The following is a 12,689-nucleotide window of genomic DNA, read 5'->3' as shown; positions in this document are numbered from 1 at the left end:
AGGTCACCCATAAAAAGTAAAGGACAAGGTGAGAGGGGAAAATGATTCCTACTCACCTAGGGACAAGGAGAAATAATCGCCAAGTCTATGCAAAAGGTTCTGGGGCTGACACAGGTCAGGAAGATTTATCACAAATATGAAATTCTTACCGAACAACACCAAGCCCCTGATCTCATTTGTCTATGAAGCCCTGCTGCTCAGTTACCTACCAGTGAGAGTTTGGTTAGACGTTGTGGTAACCCTTTCAGGTCCACTAAGGTTAGTTCCCAGAACCCTACACTAGTAGTGGTTCTGAAAAAAACTCTGAACACCCCATCTACCTCTTTGGGGATTCAGAGGAACTCCAGGCTTGCCTGATGTTCCCTGCTGGATCACTGTCTGCCCTGCCTGTCCACTGTGCCTGAGTCATTGGCTGCCATACAGCTGTCTGTACCCCAGCATCAGATCAATGTAACTGTTTGACAGCTTGCCTATAAATGCAAGTGCCTCCTTTTTACACTGCATTGACTTCTATCAGATCTTACTTTAGAATAAGTATTTACTTTGTGATGGTATAACTTTAGCTTGGGTAGCCTTGGTATTCGGAAGCCCTGGTCGACTCTGAACTCCCCAAGTGACTAACTTAGCAGGGTCACAAGCTAAAGACTTTATCATAAACCACACAAATTGAATTTTGTCGCAACACTGGGCCTGCTGGAATCTGGGAATTGCTGTGCTTTCTGGCTATAACTGGCTTTCCTGTAATAAATATGAATGTTGCCTAACTGTGCTAACTGGACATAATGGAATTTGGCACTGCTGTTATAACTAGGCATAATAGTATCTGACCATAACCAGTGAAGTGGGAAAGATGGAACGAGGACATTGTCCTAATTGCCCATAATGGAATCGGGCTATACCATGCTAACTGGGCATAGTTCATTTTGTCACTCCCTAACTAACTGGAGATAAAATAATCAGGAGCTACTGTGATAATTGGGCATTGTGGAACCTGGCACTGGTTGCTAATACTTATTACTTATAGCCGGTCCGATACCACAGCGAGTAGAGCGCACACTTTGACATCCGTGCAGAGCCTGCTTAGGCAGGTTCGAATCCCGGCAGGGCCAAACTCAGACTTTCATCCTTCCAAGGTCGATAAATGAGCACCACACACCGTGGGTAAAAATAAGCAGTGCTCAGATGCCTGAGGGTTCGTATCGCTATATAAATGCTAAATTATTATTTATGACAGTGGTTTCAGTACCTAGGATTCGTATGGCAATGATACGTATTTGGTATTTAATGGCAATGAGGAGTCATTGGGCTTTTCATACCAAGACCTTGAAATGGCTTACATTCCTGGGCTTTTGATATTACCTGCAAAAGCTGACATATGAGTAACAGAGCATTATATGTCACTATCTAACAAACAATAGTATTTCAAAGGGTATGTCATAGCAGTAGTTGGGGAATTTTGTTAGTACCTCAATAAATTGTACCAATGCTTGTATATTAGCCACAACTATTGTCTTTGTCAATGCTTTTTGTCTGATGGAAAAGATGTGCTTATACACAACAATAGACCGACTGAATATAGCATTGTCATTTTAGCTCTCGCAGATATATACAGATTGTTGAACAAGGCCCAACAATGTGCACTCACCACTAGCAAATGGCTAGTGATAATTGACTTTTGGCGAGTATGATATGGTGTGCTGTGTATATGTAGAATTGATGTGACTTTTTGGCTGCCTAGTGGCTTACAACTTGAATGTTTTAACCCTAGTTGAATGCTCTAGTTCTAAAACATTGTCATAAACTTTATCCTGAGCACCTCTTTGGGTATATTTTTGGGCACCCCTTAAAGGCTGGAACTGCACATATTTTCTCAAAGATTGCCTGTGGGTTTTTTTTGTTTACAATTATCTTGCTCTTCCTACTTCCATGGTGAGCCAGTCTCAGAGTTTGAAGACTGAGCTAAAGGAATGTACTTTGTAGTTCAAATGTTGAAGCAATATTGACATTTGTAAAAGTAATGCATATATTTGTTATCCATAGGTAGTAATGATAACGGGGGATAACCCTCTCACTGCCTGCCATGTGGCCCAACAACTCCATTTTATTGAGCGGGAGCGTACGCTAGTGCTGCAAGCGCCACAGCTCCAAGGTATGGATACACTGAGCAGCTTCACTTTTCAAAATAAAGTGCAACAGTAAAAAAAAAAGTTTTTAATTTAAAAATATTTATGTATTTTTCAGTTATTTATACCAGCCAGCATTGTGCAGTCTGATGCAATGCTTGATGTGATCCCTTTATTTTCATACGTAAATGTTTATTAAATCAAGTACTACCATACAATTGAAAGAACATTGTGTCAAAAATCCCCTTTTGCCTCCTTTTGACTGATATTTGGTATCCATACAGGGCCTCATTGCGAGTTTGATGGTATACCACCAAACGCTGGTTATGGTGAACAGGTAGACTGTGAGTTTAGCCAAAATCCAATCGAGGAAGTGTAGAGCAGTCAAGGCTTCATCCCAGGAGTGTAAGCGTAGTCTGGGGTCCCAATGAGGCCACACAGAATAACCCACAATAATTCAGCATAGACAGTTGTACAAATAGTTTTTTATTTATTTATAGAGCGCACCTCACCCTTGGGTATCTGGGCGCATTACAAGACAGCTTGGATACAGAAATCGATACACACACAATAGTCATAGCAAAAATGAGTACATAAAATATATACAGAAAAACAAAAGGCTATAACAGGGCAGGATGCGCAGGTTTTCAGCAAGGAGTTTACAGGGGTAGGAAAACAAGTGCATATTTAAGAGAAAGAGAGGTAGATATCTAAACGCTCAGGTGAGTAGTGTCATTCGTAAATAGCCACTTTTTGGTGTTGAGCCTAAAACTTTGGAAGGTTTGATTGGTACGCAGATGAAGGGGGAGGGCAGTCCATGCTAGGGCTGCTTGCACTGGGAAGCTGATGCTGCCAGCTCTTTTCACGTTGAATCGTGGAACTGCGATACAGGAGTTGAAAGACCTCGTCAGTCTAGATGAAGTTTTTGTTGCTAATTTTCTCACTTAAGTACTGAGGAGCAGCATTATTGAGGCATTTATGGGTAATGGAGACTATTTTGAAGTAGATCCTGTCCTTAATGGACAGCCATTTGTGATTCCTTCTAGTTTCCGAGATATGATCTCTCCTTGAGATGCTCAAGGTTGTTTTGAGAGCATTATTTTATATTATTTGGAGTGTTAGTATTTGTTTGTTATCTCCTGCATAAAGTGTGTTGCAGTAATCAAGTTTTGAAAAGAGGAATGCTCTTGCTAGTATAATGCAGTTATTTGTCGAGAGGTAAGGTTTGCAGGCATGTATAAGCTTACATATATAGGAAGTAGCCGAGGCTGTCACATTAACTTGTTTGCTGAGGTTCAGAGTGGAGTCAAGGTACCAGAGTTTTGGTTTCCTTAGCAACTTTAATGATGTTGCCAACTACATTGAAAGAAGAGTATTGGGCATCAAGTTTATTAATGTTGTTAGGGTCACCAAGGATTAGAATTTCAGTCTTCTCATCATTTGGGCAGAGGCTGTGGGCTGCAATCCATGCCTGGATATGAGAGATTTTATTTAGTAGGGCAAGGTCCAGGTCATAGTTCCCAGAGAGTGGTATGAATATCTGGGTGTCATCTGCGTAGTTTGTTTAGATGACACAAAGGTGATCCAATTTGTCAAATATTGGCTTCGTAAATGCGTTGTATATGGTTGGGGGCACGCAAGAACCTTGCAGCACTCCACAAGTAATGGGGGCTGGGTCCGCAGCATCAGAAGGATAGAAGATACTCATTGATCTGTTATTTAAGATTTAATCCAATCTGCCGCTTCTTGTGAGAAGTTTGCCGCTAAAGGTGTTCGCAAAGTATATTGTGGTCCACCAAATCAAAAGCAGCTGAGGGGTCTCATAGGAGAAGTGTGCATTGACCATTATCTTTCAATTGATCTATTTGCATTTTCAGATCGATCAAAGCCGTTTCAGTTCCGTGGAGAAGCCTGAAGCCCGATTGTCTGAACCCTAGGAGATTAATCTCGAGGTATTGCTAGATTTGGATGTATGCCGCTTTATCAATTATTTTGAGTAAGAAGGGGACAGTCGTTATAGGCCTGAAGTTAGGTGGGATAGTTGGGTCGAGTGTGGCTTTCTTTAGTAATGGTAGAACCCAAACGTCTGCCAGGTTTATTAATTTGGTGATAAATGGGGCAAGGTCTCTAGCTGCTTCTTTAATTATTTGTGCCTGGCATATGTCGCCTTGGCATCTCGAAAGTTTCAGGGAAGTAATACTTTTGAATTCTTGGAGCTTGTTGAGGACAGGGTCTCTAGTGGTATCTGAATTGGCGAGGTTAAGCCTTTTGACTGCGATTTTGTTTTGGAGGGTGACAATTTTGTTGGAGAGCGCATTTTGGATGTCAGTGCACCATTATTTGTTTTTTGGGCAAGAGTCGAGGACTATAGGCAATTATAGTTCCCTCAGGATTACAAATAGTTCCTTAGTACTGGAGCTGTCATTCTGGATCCTTTAGTTGTAGGTTTCTTGTTTGGTCCTGATAATCTCAGCTTTATAGTTGGCAGACATTTCATTCACTTTGTCTTTTGTTTTCGTGTGTGCGTACATTTTTCCATTTTGCTTCTTTCTAGTCTTAAGGGCTTTCAACTGAGGGGTGAACCAGGTGTTGAGGTGTGCTTTAGGTTTACTGTTTCGAAGTTTAAGAGGAGCAATGGCGTCTAGGGCTTGGGTCATAGTGTTATTAAATAAGTCGATAAGTTCAGCAGGGTCTTGCGATTTGGTAGAGTTTAAGGTAGGGATCAGGATGGGGATCAATTTGTCAATAGTGATATTTTGTTTCTTGTCAGAAGGGGTGGTGCAATAGTTTTGCATTTACTGCTTGGTCGATTGGCACTTATGGTGAAGGAGATTAGAGAGTGGTCGGTCCATGACTGAGGTTCGATAGCTGTGATGGCGGTTTCACAGTTATGGTCGGCCACCAAATCTAGTGTTCTTCCTTTCACATGGGTGGGTTGGGTGATTCTTTGTGTAAAGTCTAGTTCTGTTATTGAGTCAGCGAGTACTTTGACTGCATGGTCATTTGAGTCTCAGAATCCTAAATTAAAATCACCTTTGTGAGTCAGGTTTAGTATTGTCTGAGAGTAGATTGATGAGGTCCTCCTCAAAGGATCCAATGGGCCCAGAAGGTCTGTATATTAAGTGGATGGTTAAGGGTCTAGGTTTGGAAGTAGTTAATTTAACTGTAAGAAGTTCACATGACTTGACTATGGGGGAGTTGGTTACTCTAAGCGCCAGGTTGGCCTTGGCGATAAAGGCAACCCCACCACCCTTTGTTTCTCTTACGATGGTGTAGACGTCGGGAATGGCTAGGAGGGGGGATGGTCCTGCAGCAGCATGTAGCCAGGTCTCCGAGATCGCTAGGAAGTCTAGATCTCCTTTATTAATGACATCGACTATATCTGTCGCCTGCGCTGTGATGGATCTAGCATTTATTAGGGTGGTTTTGATATGGGGGATCGTGGCCTGGGGCGGCGTGTGAGGTCCTTCTGAGTTCAGATAAGGTTTTTTAGGCTGTGGTAAATTAGTCAAAGGACGAGCAGTCTTGGGGCTGTTGTGGAATTTGAAGTAGATTTGTTGGGGTGGGGTAGAATACATGCTTTCTAATGATGTAAGTCTGCTGACAATGTATGTCTGGTAAATCCGGAACGTAGTCTCTTATTTCTTCTGTCACCATGGCAAGGTTGTTTAGCAGTTGGTTTGGTTGCAAATAGCTTAATCCTTTGGCTGGAGTAGGGATGTCTGTTGGGTTAGTTGGCCTGGTTTGGTTAATATAGTGGTTGCTAGAGCTTGGTATTAAGTTAGGTAGGAATAAGGTTGTTTTAACATATGGCGCATGAGCGCTAAGTTTTAAAGGCGGGAGAAATTTAGTTGGTTTAATCTCCATGGCCGAGGGATAGGTTCATGATTTGGGTAGAATGTGTCACCTCTGGCTGAGGATGGTCGAACACTGTGGCATAGAGGAGGCACAATGTTAAAATAAGCCAGTGACCAGCAATGTATGGCTTAGTAATAAACATGCTCTATTAGTGACTAAGAGAAATAAGAGCACAGTTAGCTATCTATAGAACTAAGGATTAGGTGGCGCACTGGCCTGATCGTAGTCTTTAAGCGGGGTGCAGGCTATACCGTTAGTTGCGATTGTGATAGGTAATTGTTGGGTTGACCATGGAAGGTTAAGGCTAATGTACTAGAAAAAAAGGCCAATCCCAAAATGTTTTGTTTTCGGGGGAACAATTCTCAAGAAGGGACAGGTTAGTGTATGAAAACAAGGGTGCGAGTGAAGGCACTGAGAATTGATTACCCCTCACTACTTTGATACTAGGAAGAGGTTGAACACTTATGGTCACACACGGAAGTTTAACAATAGACCTATTCACAGGAAGTCAACAGTGTATAGTAGTCGTGGATCTAAAAATAGGCAAAGCGCACCAGGGTACAGGAGTTCAAATTTTAATCATATATATGTAAAAAAGCTAAAAACAATTTAATACATGCATGGATTATTAGGGGTACAAAGAAATGTGTATAATCATTGCACCATAAAGAGAAAGGCTAAAGAAAGGATAGAAAAAAGAAGAGGAAAAAATGGGTAAATCAATACACCCTATAATCCTATGAGATGGTTACAAAAACGCCTAACGTTAGACATTTTTTTGAGATTTTGAGATGTGAGGTGTCGACGTGTTTCGGCCAAATGATTGATTGTACAGGTTAAGGCTAATGCCAAGTGTAGGTAATTAAAGGTCAGGTATACTTACAGTAGGACTGTGCACCTGAAACGCTAATGTTAATAAGAACAGTTGTAAATAAAAGCGATTGCCTATGAAAGCAGTTACAGTGATACTTGCTATATCAGGCAAGTCGGGACTGGGCATATAACAAGTCGCTTAACCAAGGTTTAGTGGAGAGGTTTGGGCAATGAAATCAGCACCTAACTGCAACCTTTAACACATCAAATAATAACGTTGGGGCATGGTACGTGAAAGGACGCGCCAGGTGTTCAAAGAGGTGCACCCTGCAAATGGCATTAGTTAGCCAATCTAAGGGTGGACTAGGCGCAAAATCGTAATGTTACCAGAGGTCGCGGAGCGTGGGTCAGGCGAGTCTGGATACGCACTGCAGAGGCTAGCAATTGCATCAAGTAACTGTTAGCATGCAACATGCAAGGAAGGTGCAGTTGATGGGCAAAATGGCAAACAGCAAAGGGCAGTAGCACTCACTAGGCAGAGCAATCTAAGGTCGATGCCGTAATATAAAACATGCTAGACAGGTGACCGTCATCAATAGGCAGCAACACAGCAATAAGGGCTGTGATAATAGGCCCAAGTGGCCGCTAACGTTTGTAAGCGAAGTGTTAATTAGTTAAAGTATGCAGATTTCATGACACTCTAGGTAGGATAGTAATCGAAAATACACTGCGTTTGCAAAAAATTGTTATTGGCACGTGTTATCAATAACACGTGTAAGCAGCGCGCTGGCCAGTGATGCTAATAGGCTTCTTTACATATTACAGTTAGACGATCTATTCAACAAGGCACTTGGAAACAGTATCGTGCATGTTTCAGGGTGGCAGACAGTGTTCAGTGGAGGGGGTCGTAACTTACAAGGCAAGGTCATAATGGAGAAGAGCTGCCAGCGTTGGGAACAGTCATTACGGAGCGCTACTGTTAACCCAGGTATGTCGCCAGAAAGCAAAAGCTCTGTAGGGTAGGTTGAGTTATGCAGGTGTGGGCTCAGGTTAGCAGATATAGGTAGTGTCTTACTATAAAGGTGGCAGTTTTGGTGCTTAACTTGCACAGGTTCAGACAGCCCGTTGACGGCTGATAGTACGGGCAGAGTGCCTGTCGCACAGCGCTCGTCAAGCTCAGTCAGGAGCCTTTGTTGTTGCCTTCGTTGGGGCTGGCTATTACCTGCTGGTGCCCCACAAATGACAATAGGACGACGGCTGGCCAATCAGAAGGCCGTGACTTTCACCAGCTGAAGTTCAGAAAACTTCAAAGTGAGGTTGATGTCTAGTCAGCGGCGGCCATCTTATAGTAACCACGTTGCAGTAAGATAATGCATGGGCAATGGCCATTCGGTCTCTGAGCTATTTAGATTAATATTCGTTGATGAAATCAAAAATGGGAAAGAATGCAATGGTCATCGTCCCTTGTAGTAGGTTGATGGCGCCCGCTGTGTTCTAAGCCCAAGGGCTTACCTCGCTCTTCTGAGGTGTGGGAAGTGGCTGAGCTGCTCCTGCTCCGACTTTGGGTGGCGTTGTGAGGAACCAAAGGCTCAGTCAGGAGTTATTTATTTAGACCTTTAGAACACACCAAGAAATGAAACTAACAGGTAGTAATATCACACACAACCATATAACACCAATATATACATTCCCCAGTAGGTTAATTTACAATACATCATGAAATAACTAACCAGGTGTAACAGGTAAGCATTCAGATGTAGTGAAATGATTAGAACAATTCCCTTTATTTCGGAAGTCCAGCCCTAAGAGGTTTGGGGTCTAGTTCCCAAAATTCTCAGGTTTCAATACAAGGTTCAAGTGGCTGAGTTTGACAGTGGCAGATTTCAGGGAGAAGGCGGCTCACAGTGGCATTAATCAAAAGTGGCATGCTGCCTGGGCGGCATCATCTCATACTATTAGAGTTAAGTGCCCAATGCACGCAGAAATGGAAAAGTCCTGCAGTGTCAAAATTCAGAGAGCAGGGACTCTGTGGCATAATTAAAATGTCAGAATGTAAGGATGGCAAAATCTGACAATGTTTGGCTTCAAAGTGACCAATGCAATTAGACAGTGGTTCGCAGTGGTAAAATTGAGAGAATGCTTACAGTGGTACAATGTAAAGTGGCAGAGTGCAAAATCTCACAAAGATATGGGTTAGGCAGGTAGATGCAAGCGGAAGTGACAGTCTCACAATAGCAAGTTTCAAAGTGACATGGTCTCAGCGGCAAAACTCAAAGTGCCAGCCTCAGTGTAATAATTCAAAGGGGGCAACCTCATAATCGCAAATCTCCAGGTGACAGTCTGGCAAAATTCAGGGAGAAGGGTTTCGCTGTGGCATAATTTAAAAGTATGTCTAATTCTTGTGGATCTGCTTAGAATAACATGCTGTGCATACAGTTTTACATCTAGTGGAAATCGCAGAGTATTGCATCTTTCTTCCAAAGATCGAAAGGGGATGTTTTGATGGGCATGACTGTCAAACTATCCCTAACGTGACGTGTAGTGTGCCCAAAATCCCTTGCGTGTCTAGGTCCCTCAGATTATTTTTTCTGCCAACCTAGTTGAGAGTTAATATTGCTAACTTTGTCCCCACGACCTACTGTTGTCTGGTCTACCGACCAATCATATCGACGACTATTGAACTGCTCGACTATCGACCGCATGGCTTCGGCCTTCCAGCCAGGCCCTTAAAGTAGGAGAGTGCGGCCCTGGGTTTATTCTTCTCTAAGAATGTATTTCCTTTTCTCTGCTTTCTCTTCTTGGTTTGGATGCTGTGACCCTCTGCTATAGAGAGGGCGCCCAAGTTTCGGCAAGTTTGCTTGGAAGGACACCCATCGCCGTTGCAATTTGTCTCTTCCTTGAGACCAAGTCGAACACTCACGCAAATCCTGTAAGCTCTTTCGACCGAGAACGTTGAAGCGGACTAAACGGTGGGTGGCCTACACTATGCAGGCCGAAAGCCATTCCCCCATTGGCGCCGTCGCTTCGGACGACGAGGAACCCATCTGCAGCAATGGCTCCAAATTGGAAGCCATCAACCTTTCGGCAGAGCCTTCGGGCTCCCAAATGCCAGTCGCTGGCTCTGACAGACAGGCTTCTGCCTCTGTTATGGGAAGTTCAGACCCCGGTGACAAGGGCACCTACGCACCACAACTACAAAAACGCACAATCCCGAAGGCTTCTTCGACGGAGTAGTCTAAGAAGTGCACAATGCCATCCGGGCCGATGAAAACTTAAGCGCCTTCTGAACCTTGCGGTTCGATGCCCTCCACGCAACCGCTCTCGCGGCTTGCAACTGGGCATCCCTCTACCAAGGGCATTCACCCTAAAAAACAGTCGACACCCCTTATAAGGACGCTCAAGCACCTAAGGCCGCGGAGTTACTGACCGTGACAATGCCGTCGGGCGCATCAAAACCTTCGATTCAACTGCCAAAAATCAGTGAAAGCCTTGCGGCTATTGTTTTGGCAGCCACAGAGCACGGGTGTCGCCTCTCGTCGAGAAGAGTATTCTGAAGCCCACCACCCCACCCCCACCCACCCCCCGCCTCTTTCGAAGGCCTGATTGGGAAAATTTCCCCCTTCTGGGCAACCTTTTCCACCTCGAGACCCTTCTGCCTAGGGAGAGATTTGAACAATACATGGACAAAATGTCCCAGTTTATTGACTTTTCTGATGGGTACATTACACCCAAAAGACCCAGGGAGGACTCCTCCTGCCCTATTCCTTATAAACTGCAGAAATCCCCAATTTCTGCACAGGGACACTTGGAGGATATCTTGGATGAAACGGGAGAATACCTATGGGGACATGAATCCCTTTGCTCAAGACACAATTTATCAGGACCCAGATTGGGACCAAGATCAGTCAGGGGATCAGAGCCCTTGGCTATCACCAACACAACTTATTTGTCTAGATCCCCCTTCGCCTCCACAGAGCGATTTGTCACCGGTTGACGACCAGATGTTCAATGCTATTTTAAAAAGAGCAGCCTGGTGGTTACTATCACTCGGAAAAGGGCGGGTTTCCACTGTCCTCGGCAGAAGGCCCCGGATAAAGATGGTAAGAAGCTGTATGACTTGGGTGAACGGGTCACTGCCTCTGCAGCCTACTCTATTAGGATCGCAAACAATACCACTCTCCTGGCAAGCTACAGAGATGTCCAATGGGGCTTAGTCCGGGATGGCGTTCAAGATGTCCCAGAGCCCACTTGATCATGCCTGCTGGCAGTTGTGGCTGAGGGCAGACGGGTTTCCCACAGCATATTGAACGCTCTGGACTCTGCTGAGACCGCTGGAGCACCCTAGCCTAGGGGACTTTACTTAAAAGACACGCCCGGTTAAAGAACTCCAGCTTTAAACCCAAAACTTGGGCCTTTCTTATCAACAAACCAGTTAAGGACTCCAACCTTTTTGGGAAAACTGTTGATGATGCCCTGCGAAAAAAGAGCACCAAACGGTAAAATCGCTCAGCCAGATCACAGCTAAGCCCTTCCACCAACGTGGAGGCTCTAACTCCCGCCTGTCCCTTCGTGGGCAATCCTTTTCCTGCTCTCCCCGTGGACAATATGGCTCAGGCAGCACCCCCTGGTCCACCAGCCAAGGCTCTTCGAGTATCAACCAATATCAACCGAGGTCCTCGTAGAGGAAAGGGTATAGGCAGGAACCCTACTCCTAGAGGCACCCCGGCCTCCACCTCAGTGACTCGCCGGTTCTGGTCCCCTCCCACGCTTCCCCCAGTCGGGGTCGCTTGTCATTCATTTACGCCTGGGAGGGATCACATCAGACCAGTGGGTGTTAGACTGTTACCCACGGCTACTGCATCAAGTTTCACCGACCACCCACCAGAGCACCTGCGCATCCTGCTGGAAGAGGTTCAGGTCCTTCTAGAAAATGGCGCAATAGAAGTCGTCCCCATTCACCAGGTAAACGAGTATTTATTCAGTGTACTTCCTTGTACCCAAAAAGGATCTCACCATGCGCCCTACATTAGACCTGCGCCCAGCGAACAAGTATGTGAAACCTCATTCAGGATGACGACAATGCAAGAGGTAATCCCACTGCTGCAACAGGGGGGATTACATGGCCACATTGGACAAGAAAGATGCATACTTTCATATATCAATGTTGCCAGCACACAAAAAGTACCTCAGGTTCACGATAGAGGACACCTACTATTAGTTCAAGGTTCTCCCCTTGGGCATTGCCTCAGCGCCATGGGTATTCACTAAGGTACTGGGGGTAGTAACTGCTCACCTGCGCAGGCAGTCTATCCTTACCTCAACGACTGGCTCATTACAGGGGATTCATACGGAACATGCCAAACAAATACCCAGAAGACGGTAGACCTTCTCTTCAACCTGGGTTTCTCTATCAACGAGGTAAAATCCAATCTATCTGGACCGCAATCAAGTCAGTTTCTGGGGGCTCAAATTCGTACCAAAGACGGCCTTCTCTTTCCCTCTGAGAAGGTTCAAAACATGCAGTTCCAAATCCTTCACTTTGTAGCTAGTCACCAGGTAACTGTATGCAAGGCCATGCAACTATTATTGATGACTTCCTGCATCTACTAGTCTTTCTAGTTCCTCACGCTAGTCTGCGCGTGCGCCCCATGCAAGTGTGGCTCTTGAGCCGATGCTGTCAGGCCAGCGGACAGTGGGACAAACTAGTGGTTGTCTCAGCAGCCCTTGTTCATTCTCTGCAGTGGTGGTCAAGGGAAAACCTTTTGCATGGAAAAACCTTCACCACCTCCGCAGTAGAAGCCACTCACCACAGACGGATCTCTGACGGGGTGGGGAGCTCACCTCCTTCAACAGACGGCACACAGCGTGTGGTCCCCAGCGGTAGTACCCAGTCAC

At 44.9% G+C, this 12,689-nt stretch overlaps 1 protein-coding gene across 1 annotated transcript in view; it reads left to right on the top strand.

The window, feature by feature from the left end:
- The window catches only part of ATP13A1 (ATPase 13A1), a 547,512-nt gene that overhangs the window by 284,558 nt on the left and 250,265 nt on the right, over positions 1-12,689 (top strand). The window contains exon 17 of the mRNA XM_069604021.1: positions 2,041-2,149. Coding sequence (XP_069460122.1) covers positions 2,041-2,149 — 109 coding nt within the window. The remainder of the gene's footprint in view (positions 1-2,040; positions 2,150-12,689) is intronic.

Source organism: Ambystoma mexicanum, chromosome 3q (assembly GCF_040938575.1).
Source record: "Ambystoma mexicanum isolate Mex_15411 chromosome 3q, UKY_AmexF1_1, whole genome shotgun sequence".
NCBI lineage: Eukaryota > Metazoa > Chordata > Amphibia > Caudata > Ambystomatidae > Ambystoma > Ambystoma mexicanum.
Note: the sequence above shows the minus strand (reverse complement) of the source record. Positions and strands in the feature narration are given on the sequence as shown.